The sequence below is a fragment of the Lepidochelys olivacea genome, assembly GCF_965140295.1.
Source record: "Lepidochelys olivacea isolate rLepOli2 genome assembly, chromosome: 11".
Lineage (NCBI taxonomy): Eukaryota > Metazoa > Chordata > Testudines > Cheloniidae > Lepidochelys > Lepidochelys olivacea.
In genome coordinates, this window is record NC_140421.1 from 18,605,601 (window position 1) to 18,631,429 (window position 25,829).

A 25,829-nucleotide genomic window follows, 5' to 3' on the forward strand; every position below is an offset into this window, starting at 1 on the left:
TAAAGCGGCATAACTTTTCCGACAAAACTTTGTAGTGTAGACAAGTGGGTTACAGGTTGTAACAAGACATAAAAGCAATGTCTCTGAGCATGATCTTTGGTGTCTAGCAGAATTATGAATTTAAGCTCCTATGCTTGTCTTTTTAACATGTTGTGTAGGTTTCCTTTGAGGACGAGGTCTGAGAGCTCATATATGGAAGTTGTCATTTTGTGAAAAGTGTTCATCCACAGGTGATAGGGTTTTTTTGTCTTACGGTTTTTCTGTATGAGCTCATTAGAAAGTGTAGTGATAGTCTAGTTTCACCCACCTAGTTGTTGGGGTGTGATCTCATCCGGTGCATCAAATGCCCCATCACAATATGTAGTGTTAGGGCCCATGGATCATGAAAGGTATGCTGCGGGGGTACTGATTGTTGTAGCAGTGGAGATATGGCTACAAGTTTTGCATATGTTGTTTTGGCAAGGTATGGTGCCATTTTGAGTTGGTTTGTCCTGGTCTGTGGGGAGCTTGCTTCTGATGATGATCTTGGTGAAGTAGGGGGGTTGTTTGAAAGTCAGAAGAGAGAGTTTTGGAAAGATTTCTTTTGTCACTTTTTTTTTGTGGAAATTCTTCCTCAAGGTGGCGCATGAAGAGGTTGGCATACAGGACAGCCATCCTAGTACCCACGGCTGTTCCCATGTTTTGGAAAAGCGTGTGTTTGTTTAAATGTAAATTTTTTATGGATATGTGAGGATGAAATGGATGAGTTTGATGTGTTTGGATCGGATATCTGACTGTACATTGTTTGCTACATATGAGGTAGGTAGGTGATGTCTTTGTGATGAGGGATGGTGATGTATAGCAGTGGTTCTCAAACTTTTGTACTGGTGACCCCTTTCACATAGCTAACCTCTGAGTGTGACCTCCCTCCCCCTTATAAATTAAAAACACTTTTAAATATATTTAACACCATTATAAATGCTGGATGCAAAGTGAGGCTTGGGGTGGAGGCTGACAGCTTGTGGCTCCCATGTAATAGCTTTGCGACCCCCTGAGGGGTCCTGACCCCGAATTTAAGAACCCCTGGTATATAAGGAGTTGGTAAGGATGTTATGAGAGAGGTGGTTGATGATGTGGAAGTTGGTTGTGTCCAGGAGGAAACTTGCCCTTTGTGTGGTGAATGGTGTGAGGACGATTTCTGAGAGTCCTGATATTTCTTAGGTGAGAGTTCTGTGGCCAGGTATGATGGGTCTGCCTGGGTTTGTGTATTTTGGGAAGCATGTAGGAGGTCCCTTAGGTGGGTTTGTGGGGGATGAGGTTTGGAGTTGTTTAGGGAAGGCTGTGAATATGGTTGTGGGATCTTCTTTGAGATCTTTATAGTTGGTGGTGTCAGAGTTGTTGGTTAGTTACCATGGTTGAGGATTCTGATGGTATACCCTTTGTCTGCTGGTTTGATCACTGTTGGGTGGTTGGATTTCAAAACTGTGTAGCTGACCTTTTTGGCAGTGAAGGGATTGTGGTGGATGCAATGCTTAAGGATTTCACAGGTGATTTCCCCCCCTACCTCCACCCTCTACCCCCACCCCCTCAAAAGCAATCAGTGTAATGATCAAGTATGTGGTTTCCTGGGTTGGTGGGTATCCAATCAGATTTTTTTTCTTATAACTGTTGGTGGGGTCATGGTAGTTGTGGTTGGTGTTGTCTTTGTTGTGAAATAACTCACTGAGACAGAGTCAGCAAAATAATTCTTCTAGTTGTTCATACGTTAGTATGGTATCGGGTTCGGTGATGGGGCAGAAGTGCAGTCCCTTGGAGAGTAGTTTTGATAAGCTGATGATACTGGGGAGTCATGTACTGTCCATGTGGTGGGTCCTAGTGTCATGGGTTCTCCCAGAAGTGGTATTTTGTGGAGGAGGAGTTGATTCCACTCTTTGTTTTCGTGTTTGTTGTTTTGGATTTCTTGTGTGATTGCCAAGTAGGTTTCTTGAGTTCCACCCCCACCCCTTCCAGGGTGGGAGCATGTGGTGATTTCTTGTTTGAGGTGGTCCCTTCTGGAGTACATGAACTGCAGGAGATGGTTCCTCTTTTTTTTTTTTTTTTTGGAAGTCCTTTTGCAGAATGTTGACTCCTTACAACAGTCTGTAACATATTAATTTTCCTTTGTCCCATGACTGCAGAGATGTTAATTGCCCATTTTGTTTTGAAGTTCACCATGTGTTATGTTAACTCCTCATGCTTAACAATTTGTTCCATTTATTTAGCTGTGACACTGATTACCTTTCTCAGACCTGAAGATGAGCTCTGTGGATCTCAAAAGCTTATTTCTTTCACCGACAGGAATTGGTCCAATTAAAGATATTGTCTCACTCACATTATCTCTCTTGTATCCTGGGACCAGCATAGCTACAACAACATTGCTTGCAATCTTCTACCAGGAAGACTAGATGCTACATTGTATGTACAAAAGCTTACAAATGGAAAAGCCTTACTTTTAGGAATTCACCTATATTTATATCTAGTCACTTTACAGCACAAACTATGGGCATGCCATCTGCTGATGCACAAACTTCAGTGTGAGACTGATCTGGTCAGCAAATTTTGATTGAAAATACAGAAAACGATTATCACTTCTGAGATACTTTAGCAATTAAAAATGTGATATGAAAATATTTCATGTAAATATATTACAAAATGTTAATATTTGCCATATACTAAACAGCTTCACCATTTTTGGAAAAAAAATACTTGTCTATGCGAATCTAATACAAATCTTTTAATGCGTTGTTGTTTGGTAGCTTTGACCAATAAACACCACATTAAAGTGCTGAAATTAACTTAAACAGTAAATACTGTTGTCAGTCACATTGCAGTGTTTTTGGAACTGTGCAAAAAAAGATACTTTTTCCACTTTGGGTACCATTGTTTCACCTTGCCTACAGGCCTTATGGCACCACTTGACAGCTGCATATTATACCTCATCTAAATGTACATAAAATAAGCTTTCAAATGATTATATGGTGTGTGTAGGGTGGGTACATTAAACTCCAAAAACATGGGCCTTTTTGGACAACTGCCTCACAGCTCCAAGGAACACATACCATTGAGTAGTAACAGTGCAGAGTTGAATGCAGTGAGCTGAATTTTTTTTTTTTTTTTTTAAATTGAGCATTATTTTTAATGGTCATTTTCAGGGTAACACCACCTAGATTCTGTGGTGATTAGTGCTGGTCTATTTAAAATACATTGATTAATGGGGCCCAAAGTATTGCCTACTTCAAGAAACTTAAGGTTCCACTGTTCTGCCTTCTTGTATGTCTTTCCTTTGATTTTTTTAAAGGAACAAATTGTATTAAACACCCAAAAGGCAATAGACAGACTTTTTGCACATATCTCTTTTTACATGAAGGTATCATGTAGCATGGACAGCTACCTGCAGGAGGTCCTGTGGCTGTGAATGATGGATCCCAGAAATATGTTGGTTACAGTATAGGGCCTCAAAGAGGGAGGAAAAATATGAAAGCAGTAAAAACAGGAAGGCAAGCTCTAGGTCCTTAATAGGGATATGAAGTTTTTATTACTATGCTAGGAACTAAATTGTAGTGTGAAAAAACATAGAGGTAAAATTGATTTTACTGGAGAAAAGTTTTCTGTTCCAAAGATTCTGTTCTAATATAATGAACCTCAAAGACTTCTTTAAAGAATAAATTCAGTTAGAGAAAATTCTCTTTACTTTCACACACACAACAGATTTCCGCTTGACATAGTAAAAATATACCGACACTTAACTTTATCAAATTGTTTCACAGATGCCCTTCCGTTATCTATGCAAGACTTGTTGTGCATGAACAATGATTTTCCTCCTAGAGCCCATTGTCTTGTGAGATGGTATGTATGCATTCTTTAGTCTGTTTTCTTCTATATTACAAGTAACATTTAAACATATATCATAATTAAGGCCCTACCAAATTCATGGTCCATTTTGGTCAATTTCATGGTCATAAGATTTTTAAAATAGTAAATTTCATGATTTCAGCTATTAAACCTGAAATTTCATGGTATTGTAATTTTAGGTGTCCTGACCCATAAAGGAGGTAGGGGTGTGTGTGTGCGCGTGTGTGTGTGTGGTGGGGGGATTGCAAGGTTATTGTATGGAGGGTTGTGGTACTGCTACCCTTACCTTTGTGCTGCTGGTGGCACTGCCTTCAGAGCTGGGCAGCTGGAGAGCGGCGGCAGCGGCGGCTGACTGGGGGCCCAGCTCTGAAGGTAGAGATGCTGCCAGCAGTGGCGCAGAGGTAAGGATGTCATGGTATGGTATTGCCACCCTTACTTCTGTGCTGCTGCTAACAGGACGCTGACTTCTGAGCTTCTGGCTAAACCGCTGCAGATCTGAAAGCAGTGCAGAAGTAAGGGTGGCAATACTGTGACCATAACTCCCTCCCCCCCCCCCCCCCCGCCATCATAACTATGTGACCCCCCCCCCCCCCCCGCAAAACTCCCTTTTGGGTCAGGCCCCTCAATTTGAGAAATGCTGGTCTCCTTTGTGAAATCTGTATAGTATCAGGGTAAAAAAAAGCACACACAAGACCAGATTTCATGGTCTGTGGTGTGTTTTTCGTGACCGTGAATTTGGTAGGGCCCTAATAATAATTTGATTTTCAGTGATCAGATTGGGTATTCATTCAGCGTTCATTGTGTCAAGATTTGAGCCTTACAAAAATAAGCATCACTCAGTGTTTGGAACATTTAGCTAATTTAAAATTAGCTAATGATTTAAATTAAAACGAAAGCGAAACGCTTTCAGTGTTTAAAATCTTCAAATGACACTTAGTGGAATGTGTACTAAAATTCAAGATGGTTAAATACATTTCAGACTGAAGTCTTCCAAGTATTAGTTTCTTTCATATCAGAGCAAGACATAAAATAAAACTTTAAGATGTATTTTTGTCATTCATAATTTTTTGTTTTGTTTGTACTACAGTTAAATAGACACTGTGTTCCTTTTGGTTTCTTCACTCTGTTCTGCAGTGAAGTAGAACTAGTGCTATCACAAGTCTCTTTGTGGCCAGAGTATGATGTTACAAACTCAGGATTATGTCTTGGCTGCAGACGTGGGTAGAAGGAGAATGGCTTTATTTAATTCCCGATCACTTAAAGAATAGAAGTGGAAAACAAAGTTATTGTCAAATAAATTGCTCTTTGCATAAATGTTGTGTTTATTTGCCTTCACAAGAAAGTAATATAGCCTTATGCAAGCTTTTATATGTGACACTAGGAATAAATGAAAAGCATAGCGATCTCTGCCAGAGTGAATAATATATGCTGTCTTCTTTTTTTTTTTGTTTTTGCTGGCTGAATTTCAGGGTGGAGTACATCACTGCACATGTTGCAGGGTACTTATCAGTTGTCTAATTATCTTTTATTTAGAGCAGTGGTTCTCAACCTATTTACCATTGTGGGCCGCATCCAATACTACCTGTATGGCCCTGAGGATGTCACATGAGCTGTAGCTCTGTGCTGATTGGGCTGCAGGTTGAGAACCACTGATTTAGAATGTAAGTAATGACATATAATGTGCTGTGGTACACTAAGTGTAAAAATGGTTATATAAAAAGAAGTTTTTAAATGTGTAACTTTTAAAATATTTGAAAAATGAACTGAAAATCCAAAATGCACTTTAATAGTTTGGCTTTTTTTCAGGCCTCTTAAATATTTAAATCCGTGCTAATTAATTGCCACTGAATTATTACCACAATGTGCACTTGTCAAGTAAATTGGTGACAGCTGTACTCTAGTCTACCTAGGACTGCCTCGAGAATACGCAATTATTTGTCACATGTAACTTACTACAAAGGTTACCTTTTTTAGGTATGGCTTACGGGAATTTGTGGTTATTGCTCCAGCAGCAAATAATGATGCAGTTCTTAGTGAATCCAAATGTAACCTTCTTCTGAGTTCAATTTCGATTGCATTGGGGAACACTGGTTGGTAAGTGAAGTGCTAAATGATTACGTATCCAGATACTACTTTCATTATAATTTGGAAGATGCTTTATAGTAAGGAAAATTGAATTGATAGTAATAACATATACTGTAGACAGTCTGATATTGCCACAGAAAGAAACAAAAAGTTGTGTCTCAGTGGAAACTTGGCCTAACCTTAATAGCACAGGATTCTTTCAAAGATAACTAAGATTTTAATGCACTGAACCATATGTATGACTTCTGTTCCGTAGGCTTTCTTGTTTAATATAAAAAACATAAGAGTAATTAATTGGTCTGCAAGTCATGATTTTCATAGAAATATAGGGCTGGGAGGGACCTTGAAAGGTCATCTAGTCCAGCTGTGTGTGCTGAGGCAGGACCAGGTATACCTACACCATTCCTGACAAGCGTTTGTCCAACCTGTTCTTAAAAACTTCCAATGATAGGGATTCCAGAACCTCCCTGGGTAATCAATTCTAGTACGTAGCTATCCTTATAAGGCTTTTTCCTAATATCTAATCTAAATCTCCCTTGCTATAGATTAAGCCCTTGTCCTTTGTTCAGTGCACAGAGACAACAATTGATCACTGTCCTCTTTTTAACAGCCTTTTAACATATGTGAAGACTCTTGTCAGGTCGTCCTCCTGTTGCCTTTTTCTCATGACTAAATATACCAATTTTTTTTTATTTTTATAACCTTTCCTCATAGGTCAGGTTTTCTAAACCTCTTATTTTTCTGGCTATCCTCCAAATTCTCTCCAGTTTATCCACATCTTAATGTGTGACACCCAAAACTGGACACACTTTCAACTGTGGCCTCACCAGTGCCGAGTACAGTGGGACAGTTATGTCCTATGTCTTTGATAGGGCACTCCTGTTAATACAGCCTAGATTGATGTTAGCCTTTTTGTAACTACATCATATTGTTTGCTCTTTGTTTATGATTCACTATAATTCCCAGATCTTCTTCAGTAGTACTACTGCCTAGGCAGTTATTCCCCTTTTTGTATTTGATTTTTCCTTCCTAAGCATAGTACTTTATTTAATCTTGTTGATGTCAGACCAGTTCTCCAATGTGTCAAGGTCATTTTGAATTCTAATCCTGTCCTGCAAATTACTTGCAACCAATCTCAGCTTTGTGTCATTTTCAGATTGTATAAGTATACTCTCCACTTTATTATCCAAGTAAATAATGAAGCTGAATTTTCTCAGTATTTAATATAAATTTAATAAAAATTTAGTTTATAAAATTATAAATTAGTTTGTTCACAAATCTGATGGCATAAATCTTCTAAAGCTCCTGGAAATATTCTTACCCTTTATTAAATCCCCAAATCAGAATTTAAGACTCTAAAGTGCTTAGTAAAATGTTACTTATGACATTGCAGATTTGATGACTTTACTACAGTTTGACGTACATTCCACTTAACTATGTTAATGAAAGTTGTATTTTATGACCTATTTTTTAACTTGACCATTTTTAATTTAAACCCAAGTACCAGTACATGGTGGTGGTTTTCTTTAGATCTCTGTAGAATTGTCTGAAATTGCTTTGAAATACATACTATTACATAGTTCTGAGGATGTTAGAACAGTGAACATTTTTTAATCTACTGCTTCAATATTTTGCAGTCAGGTACCATTGTTTGTGCAAATACATCATAAATGGCGAAGAATGTATGTTGGAGAATGTCAGGGCCCTGGAGTTCGAACTGACTTCGAAATGGTTCATCTTCGTAAAGTGCCAAATCAATATACTCATTTATCAGGGTTACTGGACATCTTCAAATCCAAGATAGTGAGTATGTTTGTACTAGAAATCATGCCGTTTAACCAAGTGAAATGTAGGCTCTTTTAAAATCAGCTATTTTAAAAAAAACTTAAGGTAATGTAATCATTAAAGGGGAAGAAAAAGGGCCTATGCTTTAATTAACATTGTCTGCCTGTTTTCCTTTTAGTTTAATTAAAAGCTCTATTGTTCTTTTAAAAATAAAGAACAGTCCTACTAAATTGCTAATGTGTGAGTACTGTTTTGAATAATTTTTTCATTAGTTCTTTACTTTCTAATACTATGCCAATTCTGAGGCCTTGTGAGTGACACAAATTTTTTTTTCTTCTTAGAGCGCTCAAAATTTACTGAGCACTTCACAAATATGTGGTCCTTGCCTTCAAGAAATTACTCTAAATTTGACATTCCATTAGTGAGGGAGAGCGTGGGAGGTCGGGGGGGGGGAGGGAGGAGGAGAGATGAAGAGCACCATGACAAGAATAAGGTCACATCATTACTGTAGTAAGGTAGAGAGACATCTTGATGGGGTTTTTTTAGTGCCTTTCTTTCCCCCAGCTCTCCTCATAGTGAGACAATGAGTGAGTTTCTATTAGAAATTTTCTTTGAAAGCTTGATAGAAATCACTTAGATCTTTTTGACTATGGTAGGAATGAGGACATATCTATTCTTCTTTTAACACTTTAATAAACTTTTCAGACTTTCTTTGCACTTGGATACACCAGTTCACAAGGAACTGGACTGAGACCAGTTCATTTCACATGGGCCATCAAGCACCAGTCAGACAGTAATGATTTTCATCATTATCTGTGTGTTGGATTTGATCTAGTGCCAAAAGATTAAGAGTAATGTATCCTATTACCAGCCTCCTTCTAGTTTAGTCCCCATTCTTATGTGGATTTGAAATAATTTTCTACTTATTTGTGCACCCACATCATTGATGTCAGTGTAGCTGTCATAGAACCATATTCTTTTGACATTGTTCAGGCAGTAAAAAGAGTACTTGTGGCACTTTTAGACGAACAAATTTATTTGACCATAAGCTGTAGCTCACTAAAGCTTATGGTCAAATAAATTTGTTCGTCTCTAATGTGCCACAAGTATTCCTTTTCTTTTTGCGGATACAGACTAACACGACTGCTACTCTGAAACCTGTCATTATTCAGGCAGAGAGTCTCATTGAGGTCAGTAGGATTGCTGACCTGAGTACAAGAAACATGTTCTGGCCAATGTTTTAAAAGTAACCTAATTTGATCAATTTTTATTTGCAAATTTATACTATCTGGCCTATTTTTATACTGTACAATATATTTTTATATATTACAGGGAAAATGTTAAAATTAGGCCAGTTTTTTTTTTTTTTTTTAAAGCCAAGTGCCTGAAGTGGACTGATAAATAGCCTGCTTGGGGTTGAAACTTTCGAAGAGATTGTGCTGAAACAACAATCTCACATAATGTTGAAAACCCATTCTTCACTCTTTTTTTAAACTCAGTATTTTAGTTTCAAATAAGTGAAGAATATTATTGTAACTCTAGCTGATTTACTTTAATTCATTTGTAGTGTTCCTTTACATTTATTTTTTTAGGGATGGCCTTTAACTCCACTGCCTCCAGTAAGCATAGCTATTCGACTAACATATGTTCTTCAAGACTGGCAACAGTATTTCTGGCCCCAACAACCACCAGGTAGGAGATTCATGTGTATAGTGTCTTAAGGGCAATTTTAAATTAATGTATGGAAAACAAATATATATATATATATATATATATATAACATTTTCTTTACATTATGTTGCTAAAGGAATTAATACTTGTATGTGAATTAGCAGAATTTTGTAAAACTGTAGTAGCTGTTTACTAAGAGAAGCATATGAATATCTGTGGGTTTAAGAACAATTTTATGACCATGTTTAAATCTGATCAGTGTAGTCTTTTGCTCTTTTGGCTGGAAAACCACTTTGCTTCACTTTTCCCTTTACACACTTTTCCTTGCACTGCAGACTGCTGACAAAATAAGCCCACAAATATATCCACACATATACATGTAAAATAATCAGAGGAAAACAGAGTTGCCCAATCAGACATTATTGGTAGGATAAAATTTTATTAAATTTAAAAATTTTAAAATTTTCTGAAAAGATGAATTTATTTATTTTTGCAGTTTTTGGATTCCAAGGTTAAATTATTGGGTTGTTTTGGAATAAGCTTCCCTAAATAAAGATTTTCATTTTATAAGCATTTTGAATAGCAAACCTAGCTCTAATATGTAGGAGAGCGATGAAACTTTCTAGCTTCAGTCATCTCAAATGCACAGTAAACTGAATAAAAGTAAACTGAATAAATGAAGAAAAGTATTTTTCTTGGACTTTCTTGTTTTGGTAATCCCAAGTGTTACAGAAACAGTAGGTAAAAGTTTAAGACAGAAATTGTGACTTTAAGATGATGTGTCTAAGTTAATTAAAATATAAACACAAAAATGGTACTATGATAGCTATCATTTTTAAATTATTAGGAGATGGGAGAGCAAAACATGTAAAGATGCTTATTTCTCAACCCCATCAGTTAGCTGTTGATTTATGCCCATGACTATTTACATCCCTTAACATAATGGTTTTTAATTATTATCTCTAATGTAACGTTAGATGTTTTTACATATTGGGGAAGCCATGTTGCCCAGTGGATGGAGCACTAGATTGAGATTCTTGGAGACGTGGTTTCTTAGGATTCTTCTGGTATGTCTATGCTGCAATTAAAAACCTGCAGCTGGCTGATGTCAGTTGACTTGGCCTCAGGCTAAGGGGCTGTTTAATTGTGGTGTAGACCTCTCATGGGGTCTTGGAGCCTGGGCTCCAGCCCATGCCCAATGTCTACACCACAATTAAACAGCCCCTTAGCCTGAGTCAGCTGACACAGGCCAGCCATGGGTTTTTAATTGCAATGTAGGTCCTCCCAGCCCAAACCTTGCCTAGCAGGTAGCAGTCGGTAAACTCCAGCCCTCAAGTTCCTCTGAGATCTTTCTGCAGTGCACAACCCCTCTTACTGTACATTCACAGAAGATATTAAGTGTGCTGATCCTTTAAAGAGACAGAAATAGCATCTTGTTATCTTGATTGGAGTTAATCATTTCGATTCAATCAAAGCACTGGGTTGGTTTAGATAAAAAATAAAACTAGTTTGTTTAATTAAGAAGAGTAGGTTTTAAGTGAGTTCAAGTACAAAGGATTAAAAATAGAAGGGGTTACACAAAAGTAAAAATATGCTAATGGCTAAGACCTAACTTAACAAGCTGCAGTCTTTGGTGAGGAAAGTATCTTAAACAATCTTTCAGCAATAGCTGATTAGCTCTTAGTCAGAATCCCCACAGAGTCCAAGGTGCTGGTTTTCCTTATTTCCTTAGGTGAAGGATCACTTGGGGGTTCTCTGCCCCTCTCTTTATAGTTCAGGCTACCTTTGAAAAGTACATCTCTTCAAGTTCATTGACCAGTATAGGCTGTTCCTCCCTGGCAGTCTAAGGGATGCCACATCTCCTTGCTGTTGCGTACCTGTAAAGTTGAGCTCAAAGTGGGAAATTAGCTACACCTAGTGCTCTGGTCCTCTGGTCAGGCAGAACAGTAAGGCAGTCTGAGTCCCAGGCCCTCAGGGCGGGGCAGCAGACAATTAGTAGGCTCTGGTCTGCAATCAGGGCAGAGCAATTGAGCAGTCTATGAGCCTCAGGCCCAGTCAGGGTGGGGCAGCAAAGTAATGAGTAGAGACTGACCTGCAATCAGGGCAGAGTGGCTAAGCAGTTTAGAAGCCCCAGGTAAGAGTTAGCACCAGTAGTCTAGAGGCTCAGGTCAGGGTGCCTGGGGAGCAAAGGTTTCTGGCCTAAGGAGCAGGAGTACTGCCACCCCCAGAGCCTGCCCAAATCCGCTGCATCACAACCCAGGGCCCTAACAGTGGTGGAGTGGTCCACCACTGGGTGAGCAGGGATTCGCCTGCAACATGTTGACCTTGTATCAGGCTAGCGGTCAATCAGACTGTTGCCTGGTTTCCCAGGGGTGCTTCCTACTCTTCCCCCTTGGGTGTACTTGCATCTGTTGTCTTGGGGAGCTTTGGCCAGTCCACAGGTGGCAGCCCCAGCAGCTCCTCAGTTGGTCGGTAGTTAAGGAGATCCAGCCAGTCTTCAGGCAGCAGCTCTGACAACTCCTCAGTGTCTTGGTCGGCCAGCAGTCCTGGGAGCCCTGGAAGCTCCTCTGTGGGCTTCAGCAGCAGGTAGGATGCATCCATCTCCTGTGGTGGCTCCAGCCCAATTGAGTTGCAGGGCCCACCTTTTGTATTTCCCCTTCCTGTTCTGCCTTGCTGCTTCCAGTGGGGCACAGGTGGTTCAGCCCACCAGGGGGCATGTTGTGGTCTCTCCCTGTCACTCTCTGAGGGAGGCCACGCCTCCTTGCTACTTCAGCTTCAAGAGGCAGTAAGGCTTCCTGGGAGTCCAGTCTCCACCCACCATTGAGATTAAATGATCACTTTTTCCCCACATGCTCTCCTGAAGGCTTTATTGACTGGCATGCAAATATGCTTGTCACTGTCTTTGGTTAAACCTTACTCAGTTTACTTGGGAGACACATTCAAGCAGGCTGAACTGCATTCCTTTCTCTGGAAAAAATCTTTATCAACTCACCCTGACATGCCTAGTTTAAATACATTTTAGTCATAATTCCAGCACAACTGTATATTCCTTTATAGTTGGCCATAGATACATCATGCAAGAATATTAACGGTCAGTGAGTTTAGTTTTCCAATGACATATTACATGACACCTTTTAGATACAGATTATAACAATAGTGAGTTGGCGTACACTGAGCTGGTCAGGCCAGCTGAAACTCTCTGCTAGATTCCAGGGAGCCCCTTGCCTTCTGGCATAGGGATGGTCTTAGGGTCACAATTGCCTGTTTGACCGTGGTCAAACATTGTCAAATATTCAAGCAAGAATGCCAAGATGTTGGTGGTCTACCTTTTTGATTAAATCATGGTGCCATTCTTCTATTTTTTTTAGAAGTTAATTTCATTGTTTCACATTTCTGAGTTAAAATACTTCAGTTAAGTAATTTGTTTTTTATAATTAGGCATAAGTATCTATCTAAGGCTAAGCCTGTTGGTGACCATGAGGTCTTACTCTTTCTTTGCAATTTTTGTTACGGTTATTGTTACTATTGCTTTAAAATATTTGACCATTCTTGATCATATTTGACCAGTCAGTTGACCAGTTATTTTTGGACTGGTCAAATGCCCAACACTACTCCCTGGTTACTTCAGGAGATATTTTTAGTTCAGTAGGGATCATATATTTGACATGTTTTGCATTTGTAGTGTGTGTAGAAGGGAATGGTATGAGTGACCTAAGATGTCCTAAGAAATGCATCGATAAATAACAAATATTTGCTGGTAATGTTTATCTTTTAGTTTGGTTTACATCTATATTTAAATAGAGAAATCATGTAAGCACATTTGTTATTCTAATGAAGAAGAAATCACTTAAAAATGTAACTAATTAATAAAAGTAACTTTTCCTCTTCAGTTGCCTTAAAATAACTTTTAGCATATGGAGTATATTGTTGTTAGTAATGTGTATATTTTATGATATCTAAATTTTAACCACTTGTTCCAATAGAAAGATCATGTGCCATGTAAGTTTTGTGTTTAGTAAGCAGTGTGCTATTTATTGCTCTAGCAAAGTATCATCATGTTTATATTATGGAAAATGTGTTGTTCTGTCTTCAGATATAGATGCACTAATTGGAGGAGAAGTTGGAGGCCTGGAATTTGGGAAATTACCACTTGGTGCCTGTGAAGATCCTGTTAGGTGAGATTAAGAGTGTAGAAAATTATAAAATAGTGTAAGTGCTTCTGAGAAAAAATCAGAACTATAAATCTAATTTTAAAAAGACTTCTTTGTTTTCCAATGATGTATCTGTGTACAGCCATATACTGCTAACAGAAGGCCTCAGAGTTTTAAGTATTGCATAGGAGTTAAGAGTTAGGAGTTGAGAGACTGTTTTATGAAGTTTACAAACAATACTAGAATATATAGAATAATGCAAAAAGCTATATTTTAGTTTCCAAGTTTTGTGACAGATATTTTTTGATACATGGGTACTTGATGCAACATAATAGATTATAAACTTTTTCAACTTTGTATTTATCACTCAAACCATAATGCTAAAATGTACCATAGCTACAGATTCTGTGCCCATATGCCAAGTGTCAGATTTAGAACTCGTAATGTTTTAAAAAAAATAAGTTAAGAAAACCATCTTCAAAAGTAAACTGATTTTATGTTATCAAAAGAACAAAGACATTTGTAGAAGATGAGTTTCCTTGATCCATAAACAAGTGATATAAATGACTGGGTGTAGATGGTTTACGTTAAATACCTGTAGGATTTTTTTTTTTTAGATCCAGATTTTTATTTTTTTTAAATTAATCCAGTCTAAACAGATTTTGTCTTGTAGCATGTTCAGTGTTCTAGGTATGCCAAAGCAATTTGCAAATCATCAAAGGGTGTAGCAACTGTGCAGTCTATTAGGGTAGTCGTGTATCCTGTAATAACCAGGATTAGTTCTAATAGTACTGCCAAACCTTTATGCATAGTGGCCCTGGATCATGAGTGCCCCACCTTGCCAGAGACTAGTTGAAATTATGCTTGTTTTCCTGTGCCAGAGTTTGGATTATGAGCCTGTTGACTGAGAGTTCTGTGGTGCTAATTTGAGTTCTCCTGGGGGATCTCCATATCTCTTCCTTAACTGCAGCCCTTCTTAGGGCATGTTGTAGGTTTTCCCCTCCTTTTGTTGTTTGTCCATCCACTGTTCTCCTAATTTCCTCCACCAACATATGCACCCATTCTCAACCTGTTCCCCATTGCCCCTCCCTGTGAAGTTGGACACTTAACATACATACAAAAAAATAAAAAACAAAATGAATAACATTCTCCGCCCCTCCCCCCTGGTAGGGAGAGGAATTGGGGAAAGAACCCTATATGATGGATGTTAGTCACATTGTTTAGTGCACTACTAGAAGGCATGCAGATACTGGATGATGGGCGCAGTACATAAATCAATAGAATAGAAATTAAAAAGGTATAGTCAGTGGAAACATCAACTTGTCTGAGTTAAAATATTTTTAAGTTTTTTTTGCTCCTTTGAGAAATCAACTAATTATCAATTTCACATCATCATGTTCTCAGTGGTAGCTGATGTCAGAACAAGGAGTAATGGTCTCAAGTTGCAGTGGGGGAGGTTTAGGTTGGATATTAGGAAAAACTTTTTCACTAGGAGGGTGAAACACTGGAATGCGTTACCTAGGGAGGTGGTGGAATCTCCTTCCTTAGATATTTTTAAGGTCAGGCTTGACAAAGCCCTGGCTGGGATGATTTAGTTGGGGATTGGCCCTGCTTTGAGCAGGGGGTTGGACTAGATGACCTCCTGAGGTCCTTTCCAACCCTGATATTCTGTGATTCTCTGATATCCCTCATGTGCCCCCCAAAGTTAAAAAATAAAAAATTAAGTCAATACAACTTTTAACAAAAATGCAGTAATAAAATCCTGACATCAGAATACAGTATATATAACATAATAGTAATGTCATGGATCTTATGTCTATATATAAGATCTTATGGATCTTATTCAGTGGTTTAGTGTTCTAGGCCACAAAGGGGGAGATTTTGAAAAGCATAAATGGCAGTTAGCTCTCTAACTTCCATTGAATTTCAGAGGGAGCTAGGAAGATTAATGGTCATTTATGATTTTTGAAAATCTCTTCCTGAGCTTTTTAGAAATCAGTCTAGCATCATTTATACCAAGTTTTTGCCGTTTCAGTGAGCTCCATTTAGCAACTACATGGCCTCATCTAACAGAAGGTATCATTGTGGACAATGATGTTTATTCGTAAGTATGTGTATTTGTAAATATATGAATTAATAAACATTTAGTTTTTTTCATCCATTAACAGCTTGTATCTTTCTAGTGTCACTTAGAGTTTAAAGGTCTAACATTTTTATTTTTAATGCCTTGATGAATGTATAACTCGGCTGTTAAGATGTTTGTATTTCAGAACCAATCATTTTCTTAACAGTTTTTCCCTGTGTGTGCACTGGGAAAGGGCCATTACATACTGATCTCTGTATACATAGTACATGAGCTCCTATCTGTGCATTAATTCTCTTTCTAGTTTCCATTTGGATCTCTTATATTAATTTATTTAAGTGGGTTGCTGGTCTAGCCTTGAGATGAAGAAAGATGCCTCATAATGAACCTGGTAAGCAAAAGGAGTTACTTAAGCTTATAGCTGTCTTCGCTGAAGAATGGGATGTCATCTCCGCTTTCTGCTCCATCTAGCAAGCATGGTCAGCAATGAGTACTGACCTCTTTTAGAAAAGAATACTAACTCTTTAAGTAATTGTATTAACACATTTGTGGTGTTTGGTTCTAAGTTTTGGAAACTTGAAGAGGAAAATATACATAGACAATTAAATGTTCTTTAAAGACAAATGTTAAACACCAAAATATATTTTGTTTAGCTTTAAATAGTACTTATTTTTTGTATTTCTCTTCCCTGACATTTTTAGACGCATGCATGAAAACAGGATCCTTGTTTTTCAGACTTCCATCTGTTGTTAATTTTTCTCACTTAACTCATGTTCTATTTGATGTCTTGTTTTTCCCCATAGCAACAATTATGATGTGCAAAATGGAACCTATATTATGAGTTTCATAACCTAGCCTGGCTGACTTCTTTGTTTATATACTTAGATCTTACCTTGCAATTCCTAAGAACATTTGATTACTTGTGTGCAAGTAATTGCCCCCTAATACTGGTGTGGACAAAATGAAGCACTTTTTTTTTAGTGACTTGGATCCGATTCAAGCACCACAGTGGTCTGTGAGAGTCAGAAAAGCAGATAATCCGCAGTGTTTATTAGGTAAGACATCTTTAACTTCTTTTCCATTCTAGACATCAAGAAGAGGAAGTTTAGGGCTGACTAGATGACCAGTCTCCTAATCCCCTGTGATACTGCATCTTCTTTATAATTTTCCTTAATTATGAGCACAACCTCTCCTGATTTCTCTTAGGTCTGAATGGACTTCAAATTAGGTTGTCTTTCAAGCCCTTAATTCTTGGGTGGGGGAGTTTCTGATGTGCAGTTTTGTTAGACCTGTGCTCCCCAGACTTGACTAGTTTCTGGCTAATATTCATGTGCTGATTTTGTTCTGTAAAGCACTATATTGCTTAGACTCTGTACCTAAGAGATGGCTTCTTCCTAAATATGTCCATCCCTAAATATGAGATCAGGTGAGGCTCACTAGGTGACAGCCCCATGATTTGTAAATCATGGAGGCATGATGTTCTCAATATGGGGCTCTTAACTCTGGAACTCATTTTCCCTGTTGGGCCAACAGCTCCAGAGTTTATTGAACTTGCATGCTACAAAGTTTGAGGAGGTGGATTAACTGGGTATTGGATTTCTTCTTGAAATGGTTGTTGTTAGCTTTCTAGTTGGCCTTGATTAACTCTTGTTAAGCTTTAATTTGTAGTTTTGATCCACATATGTGTAAAACATGACCTAGAGATGATAGGAGGTACGTTTCTCAAATTAAAAGTTGAAATAATTACCACTTCTTTCTCTTTCCTCCAAGGACTCCTGCTATGGTAGGAAAGGACTTATGCTATGGTTAATTTATTGTTAGAGGATCTTCACTGACTAAATATTCAGAAAATTATTGTCTTTGTAGGTGACTTTCTTACTGAATTCTTCAAACTTTGTCGTCGGAAGGAATCAACTGATGAGATTCTTGGAAGATCTACATTTGAAGAAGATGGAAAAGGTAGAAATCTTCTTAATTATTCAGTGTCATAATTTGTAAGTATTGCTTTTTTAATTGGATCACTTTCCTATCTTCTACTATCTTGTGTGTTCATGACATCAGCTAGATATATTATTTTATAGCACTAGGGGAAACTTTTAGCTTCTCTTGGCAGGGAATATCACAAGCAAATGCTAACACTTCTTTCCATACTCCAGACCTAGCTTGTCTCTTAGAATAAGTCTACACTGTAGTGTAAGCCTAGGTTTAGTAGAACATGAGTTAGCAAACACTGGGTTTATTAAGCTAGGGTGGGGTGGGCAAACTTTTTGGCCCGAGGGACACATCTGGGTATGGAAATTGTATGGCGGGCCATGAATGCTCACAAAATTGGGGTTGGGGTGTAGGAGGGGGTGAGGGCTCTGGCTGAGGCTGCAGGCTCTGGCGTGGGGCTGGGGATGAGGTGTTTGGGGTGCAGGAGGATGCTCCAGGCTGGGATAGGAGGCTGGGGCACAGGAGAGGGTGAGGGATGCAGGCTCCAGGCGGTGCTTACCTCAAGCAGCTCCTGGAAGCAGCGGCATGTGCCCCTCCCACTCCTATGTGGAGGCATGGCCACTCCAGGCTCTGCGCACTGCCCTGTCTGCAGGCTCCACCCTGCAGCTCCCATTGGCCACAGTTCCTGGCTAGTGGGAACTGCGGGGGCGGCAATGGGGGCGGGGTCAGTGCATGGAGCCCCCTGGCTGCCTCTACGCATAGACATGCCACTGCTTCTGGGAGCCATGGCATGTATGCGTGGAGCAGCCCCAAACCTGCTCCCCAGCTGCAGCACGGGAGTGGGGCAAGCCCCAGACCCTACTCCCCAGCGGGACCTTGAGGGCCAGATTAAATTGGCTGGCAGGCCGGATGTGGCCTGTGAGCCGTAGTTTGCCCACCCGGAGCTAGGGCTTCAGTGTCTAACCAGGGATCTCAAATCACCACGAGGGCCACATGAGGACTAGTACATTGGCCCGAGGGCCGCATCACTGAAACCTTTCATACAATGATACAAAAGTACAATCAAAAATGAAAAAAATGAAGAGTAACATAGTATGCTACTAAAAGTCAATGTATTAACTTTTTAAAAACCGTAATGCGAAAAGTCAGTGCTAATTTTGACAGTCATTTCATTTTTGGCCACTTAGCTGACAGCGTTCTGCACCAACCAGTCTTAAGGGCTGTGAAAGAAGGTTAGAAGCCCTGGTAAAATCCCTGCTTGGTTTGCGTTCTTTCCCTCACTGCTGTGCCTGGATTAAGATTTCAGCTAGGCAGTGACAATGAATAGAAGATGCAATTTGCCTACAGACAAATCCTGCTAGGATTGTGCTGCAGGTGAATGTTCAGCTGCTTCAGCTTTCTCTTAGAATAAATGTTTTTAATTAATTGTATTCCTCTGACTTTTACTCCCTATTACTCTCGTTCGGAGCTACTATCGCTCTTGCATTAACCTGACCCGAAACTCCTGGGGAGCTGAGCCAGTATGACAGAGAGTACAGATCAGAGCAGTACATTTGCTAAAGGAATCTTAAATACTGATCCAGAAGGAGAGGAAGCATTCTCCAAGAGGGCCTGGCCCTTCACATGAAAATTACCCCACGCAGGGTTTTTCCACTGGCAGCAGAACCACCAAGGAGAAGGGGACAGTCCCCCTGGAGGCAGGGGTGTACCAGCAAACGCCTATGGAGAATGGCAAAGATAGATTGGCGAGGGAGCAGCTCAAATCTCTTTCAGGGAAACCTGCAAATCTCCAGACTGGGATTTACCTTTGACTGTCCTGCGGGAAGCACGTTGATTAAGTCTTGCATTAGGGTTAAGAGATGTAGAGGACTCTCATAGCCTTTTTCTTCATGTGGATTGAGGTAGAGAAAATCCTGCCCTGGATTTCTGGGACAATCTGAAATGGCCTCTAGGGACTGCTGTAGGGTGCAGAATAACTGGATTTCAGAGGCCACTGCATTATGCAAGCCCGAGTCCAGCCACCCACATCCCAGACTTCCTAGCACCCTCCCAAAATGTGGTCACTCTAGTTCTTTGTTTGAGATGCAGTGTGGGAAAAGTTGAGTGTGCACCAGACTTGACTGTCCAGAGGACAAAGAAAGTCGGCTCATGGGATTATGGGATACTTTAGTGGACTCCTAGAACACGAGTCCAGTGGGGCTTTGTCTGTGCTGCAAAGCAATTGGGCTTGAACTGTGAGTTGTGGCTTGACTCACGCTTGGACCCTCCAGTGCATGGGGTCGTGGGATGCTGGTTCCAAGCTCTGGGTTAGCATGATTTGTGTGCAGACGGAAGGGGAGTTAGGCTTGAGCCTGAGTTGGAACCCTGGACTTACATAGCAGTGTAGACATATGCTTACAGGATATGGGAACCAAAGTCCTTTCTTGTATTTTGTTTTTTATCAGGAAGTGGTTTTTTCTTTAGTCCCTCTTTACCTTTCTTTTGTCCATCAATCAAATGTTGTACCATTTGATCTTGGATAATCAGTGGGTTTTCACTTACATCATCTTCCTGAGTTCTTTTTAAATTTATTTTTCACTTCCTTTGTTCTCATACAACTAGCTCACTTCTATTTTAATATCTTATTTTGAGGGTAGGACAGTCTGTCTAATTTTTTTGTTGACTTGGGCACTGTAATCATTGTTCTGAATTAGGCAATAGGTGATCGCCATTAGCAGCACGGTCAATCCAGTCCTATCTTCAATCTCTAAAAGAGGCAAGGGAGGCTGCTTTGTAATCTGACTCTGCCATGCAGCTGTGGGGCTAAAATCAGTTAAGTGCAGATATGGGACATAGCATCAGAATTATAGAGCATAGGTTAACAGGTTGGTTAGAATTGTAAATCCTAAATAAACTGAGATGATGGAATAAAACTCTGAACTTATTTTATAACAATTTCTTATTTTATAGAGGTTGCTGATATAACCCATGCTTTGTCAAAGCTCACAGAGCCAGCACCAGTCCCAATCCATAAATTGTCTGTCACAAATATGGTTCACAGTGCAAAGAAAAAAATTCGCAAGCACAGAGGTGTAGATGACTCACCGTTAAATAATGAAGTCCTCAATACTATTATGTTGGTAAGCAAACTGTCCATGCATCATACTGTGTGCATGTGTACATTGTATATAGGTCTTTTGTTTCATGTTTGTGGTTTATAAAATTTTAAAAATATATTGGCTTACTGTGAGAGTGATTAGTTATGACATAATGGCATTAGGTTGTAAGAGTTTGTCCTATCCATAACTAGAGTAATGAAACAGTGATCCCACTATCAAGGAGAATTGCTTTTTCTGGAGACTACCTTTTTTCATTGACTGACAGCTATACTGATTTGTCTGAGATTTGACAAGCCACAATAACTCTAGTGGAATATTCTCATCCATTTTAAGAAAATATCCATTTCAAGTGAATCAAGGCCGAGTAAACAACTTTCACTGTTTGAATAAAACTGTTCCAACTCAAGAAGTTGATCACAGCATATTAGCATAACTATACCAAGAAACAATAGGCAGAGAAAAAATGGGGAAAGTGCTAAAAACTGATGTGGTCTATTTCTTTCCCCCTTCCCCCCAAAAAAGTTCTTATTCCCTGATGCTGCTGACAAACTAACAGATGGATCTGAAGCCAGGCCTAGTACTTCAAGAAACAATCCTTCTCCAGAGAGTGAAGAATATGTAAGTTTAATTGAAATTCATAAGAGAAATATATCAAATCAGAGTGATTTCTTAATATCTGGAAAAAGTTTGTCAGAGGATGCTTGCAGAATGTTAGTTTATCTATATGAAGGGCTAAATCCAGGGAGCTTGACTACAGTATATAGCTATTCTTTTCTGTTGCATATTTCTTTAAAAGTTTCCCAGATGGAATACCTTTTGTCCACATTAGTTTCTTTTAAATATGTTCTTTAAAATAGACAGCCTTAAAACCAGCTACGTTCTTGTTTGACCAGCAGGTGTTGCTACTCACCCTTTCTTTTCTCTGTCTACTGCAACTCTATCTGTTCTATTACCACTAGAGAATGATTAGAAGAATAGTTGTTTTTAGTGGAGGTTCTACAGAAACTCTCTATTCACCTTTGTCCCTTATTGATGGCTAATACCGTTGCAGACTTGAGTTTTGCTCTCATGTTGACATTCACAGATGATAATTGTGTTTTTAGTGAAATCAAAAGTTTGAAAAAGTCATTTTCTGGATTTTTTTTTTTTTTTTTAAATTTTTTTCTCATGTAGAATCTTTACAGTCAGTTCAAATCAGCTCCTTCAGATAGTCTGACCTACAAACTGGCTTTATGTCTTTGTATGATCAACTTCTACCATGGAGGGGTAAAAGGAGTAGCACACCTCTGGCAAGAATTTGTAGTGGAAATGCGCCGCAGATGGGAGAAAAATTACCTAATTCCAGGGTAAGAGTTCCATTGGAATTTGACTGAAAATGTCCATAGGTTGTGACCGATAGGATAACTTGTTACGACTTTAAAATATACTTGGATTTTCAGACTTGCTAAAGTGATTTTAGATGTATATTATTTGAATTAGTACTCCCTGCTTCTCTTCCTCTTCTCTCCCATGAGGGAAAAAAGCATAAGGAGTGGGAAGGAGCATCTGCTGCCTTCCCTAGCTCCACAAAGCTAGAGAACTTAAGGAGAATTTAGAAAGGAATATTTGTGCCAACATTTCTTGGCCCCCACTTCCAATCTCTACATTAAAACCAAGGTATCTGGGAAAGTAAGGGTAAAACACCCCTTACTCTTTTCTCAGCAGAAAAAATGGTAGAATGGGGGGCATCTGCTCCAGATTCCTGGGTTGTTGGCAGAGGTGTTCATCCCCATCTCCCCTTTTGGGCACTTAGGACTTGTCTACATTACCCGCTGGATTGACAGGCAGCGATTAATCCAGCAGGGGGATTGATTTAGCGCGTCTAACTAAATCGACCACTGAGCACTCTCCCGTCGACTCCGGTACTCCACCAGGGCGAGAGGCGCAGGCAGAGTTGACGGGAGAGTGTCAGCCATCGTCTTACCGCAGTGAAGACATCGCAGTAAGTAGATCTAAGTACATTGACTTCAGCTATGTTATTAACATAGCTGAAGTTGTGTAATTTAGATCGATTCCCCCCCCCCCCCCCCAGTGTAGACCAGGCCTGAGTTACTCTTTTGAGCAGTTGCTGAAGCCTCTGCCCTATGTCTGTCTTAGCAGGACTTTGGCCTGCAAGCTGAAAGAGAGGTGATCAGTATGGAGCTCCTACATATTAACAAATAACAAAAATAAAATACATTTTCAAAAGACCTGGCCTGGTTGTTTATTTGGCGTAGTCATCCTTTTTTGTGAAAGGTGGCATCAGTGAGTAAAATGGGACTTTTTAGTTACCCTTCCATTATAATTTTGCCTTTTAAAATTATTATTAAAGTCTGTCTACTTCTTGTAAAAGTTACTGGATTGGTAGCACTAAAACTGATATCCTTTTAATCCCAGAATGGGTAGAGCATGAGCAGAGACAGTCCAAGCATTCCTGGGCCAGTCTCCCAATTAGCCTCATCCTTGACCTGAAGGAACAACCTGTAGAGGTGACAGGAGTAGTTCATTTTCTATGCCCTGTTCAGTCCTTGGCCTGTCTGCTGAAACCATAGCCTAACAGAGTAGTTGCAATGATGTGAATGTTTGTCTTTTGGGAACTGTACCCAGAACAGCAACTCACAATATGTACTGGTGTCAGAAGTGCAAATGTTCTGTGATAAAAGTGTAAATTTAACATTTTGCAGGTTAGCTAATGGGCCTCCAGATCTGAGATGCTGTCTACTGCATCAGAAACTTCAGGTAAATATCACAAATTAAGAATGATCTGTTTCTTAATTTTTCTTTTCTCATAGGAATAATCAAGAACAATAAAACATTTTAGTCAATATAGTCTAGAGTCACTATGTGGATAGTGTTAACTCTGATGATCATTACCATGTGGTTTTCCAAACACTGTTAGTTTTCCAATTTCAGTGTAGCTTGTGGTAATTGTCACCTCTCCTAACAGCTGATAAAATCTCTGCATCAGTGCAAATTCTTCCATATTAATTATACTGCTGTCGTTTAGAACTGAGAGCCTTTTAATGCTGTTTTTAATAAGTTCCTCTCTATGGTATAATGGCATTGCTGCCATTATGTAAGTATATTAGTGAACAGTTACTAATGCATTAGAAATTAGTTGTTAATGTTTTTATCTTTCTAGATGTTAAACTGTTGCATCGAAAGAAAGCAAGCAAGGGATGAAGGGAAAAAACCATATACATCTGATTGTTCCCCTGGTTCTCCTGGTGATACTGGGAAAGCAGTAGACTGTTCAGGTGGAGATTATCAAAAGGAGACTGGAAAGGAAAGAGGAGAGGCTGGGAAATCTTGGGAATCATGGAGTGACAGTGAAGAAGAATTTTTTGAATGCCTTAGTGACACAGAAGAACTGAAAGGAAATGGACAAGAAAATGGAAAGAAAGGAGGAACAAAAGAAGGAATTAAAGAATCTGCAAACTTAAAACCAGAAGGTCGTCTACATCCGCATGGAAAACTGACTTTGCTGCATCCCGGAGAACCTCTCTACATTCCAGTAACACAGGTTAGAAAGTAGTCGCTTAGCAGTGTGATTTTTATCAACTTGCTTTTATAACCATTTATTGGTAGGTTTGGTAGCACTTCCCATTATAAGACCCTGTTTTCAGTTGCTTAAAACTTTTGCAAACTTTAACCATTAGAGGTAAAATTTTACATGCTGGGTTTCTGCTCCATGCTGAATTTATTGGAAAACTTCAGCCAAGATGGTTCAGCTGTTTCCAAGAACAAAGCTAGGAAAATACGTTATTTTGGCCATGTTAAAAAAATTCTGGCAACATTACTCTTTGAACAGCTCTAGCACCACCATGCTTTGGAGCAGAGACTTGAAATTTGGCAGGGGGTAGACTTTGTGTCAGGAATGTGCCTCTTGCTGTCGCAAAGACAATCTGACCAAATTTGGCCAATTTACAGGCCTTTGAAAGAATCACAATTTGCATATGCTCTGTAGAGACACACAGATTTTAGTAGCTAAATTCCCTAAAGACTCTGTCCACACTGGGCATAATCTAGCCTGGGACTAAGCAGGATTTTCCTTGCAATTGCAGCTCTGAGCTGTGGAATGTGCTAGGTCCGGGTCCAAGTATCTGAACTGAGAGGAGGGAGCCTGTCTTCCCTGTGGTCTCAATGTTGTTCTGCTCCAGGCAATGTGGGGAAGGAAATGGACTGATTTCAGTGCAGAAGGGACAAGAGGCAGACCTGTGGGGGAAGTAGATTGGGACAAGGAGGTGGAGAAGTTACTGAGTGTGAAGTCTGGCAGGGGTAAGGAGAGGAAAATTGGGACTGTGAAATGGGATAGAGATGAGACTAGGATTGGCTGGCCAAGGAGACTGGGAGCCAGTAGGTGGGTGGGGAGACTGAGGCTATATCTACACTTGCAAGTTTTTTCACCAAAAGTTACACCACTTTTATTAAAGCGCTTTAATTAAAACTGCCATTGCATGTCCACACTAGTAGCTCTTCCAATGACACAGAGAGCAGTGCACTGTAGTAGGTATCCCACCGTACAACTGGCCGCAGGATGCTTTGGGAAGGGTTTGTAATGCCTCAAGGGGCATGTACAGCATCACATGATGCAGGTTTCTCAGTCCTATTGTTCCATGGGCATCTTATAGATCACTGGTTTTCAAACTTTTTTCTGGGGACCCAATTGAAGAAAACTGATGTCCATGACCCAACGGAGCTGGGGATGAGAGGTTTGGGGTACAGGAAGGGGTTCCGGGTTTGTGGTGGCTCAGGGCTGGGGCAGGGAATTGAGGTGCGGACTTGCCTCCAGTGGCTCCTGGTCGGCAGCGCAGCTGGGGTGCAGAGGCAGGCTTCTCACTTGTCCTGGCGCCACTGCCCACGTGGCGCCCCGGAAGCAGCCAGCAACAAGTCCGACTCCTGGGTGGAGGTGCACAACTGGCTTCGTCTAACTCTCGCCCGCAGGCACCGCCCCCATCTCCAGTTCCCATTGGCCGGGAGTACGGAGCCGGTACTCGGGGCGGGGATACCGCGCAGAGCTCTGTGGTCCCCCTGCCTAGAAGCCGGATCCGCAGCTGGCCACTTCCGGGGTGCAGCACAGTGTTGAAACTGGTAGGCACTAGCCTGCCTTAGCTGGATAGCACCGCCGACGGGACT

General features: G+C 39.9%; 1 protein-coding gene across 3 annotated transcripts in view; it reads left to right on the plus strand.

Moving 5' to 3' along the window:
* Positions 1–25,829, plus strand: part of RAB3GAP1 (RAB3 GTPase activating protein catalytic subunit 1) — a 49,376-nt gene that overhangs the window by 11,756 nt on the left and 11,791 nt on the right. For all 3 annotated transcript variants that reach the window (XR_014713511.1, XM_084642739.1, XM_084642740.1), the window contains exons 5-17: positions 3,786–3,864; positions 5,845–5,964; positions 7,593–7,758; positions 9,333–9,432; positions 13,505–13,586; positions 15,598–15,666; positions 16,627–16,700; positions 17,512–17,604; positions 20,527–20,696; positions 21,198–21,293; positions 21,849–22,021; positions 23,378–23,432; positions 23,836–24,216. Coding sequence is in view for 2 of the 3 variants with exons in the window: in XM_084642739.1 (XP_084498865.1) it covers positions 3,786–3,864; positions 5,845–5,964; positions 7,593–7,758; positions 9,333–9,432; positions 13,505–13,586; positions 15,598–15,666; positions 16,627–16,700; positions 17,512–17,604; positions 20,527–20,696; positions 21,198–21,293; positions 21,849–22,021; positions 23,378–23,432; positions 23,836–24,216 (1,658 nt within the window). In the remaining variant the exon portion in view is untranslated. The remainder of the gene's footprint in view (positions 1–3,785; positions 3,865–5,844; positions 5,965–7,592; positions 7,759–9,332; positions 9,433–13,504; positions 13,587–15,597; positions 15,667–16,626; positions 16,701–17,511; positions 17,605–20,526; positions 20,697–21,197; positions 21,294–21,848; positions 22,022–23,377; positions 23,433–23,835; positions 24,217–25,829) is intronic.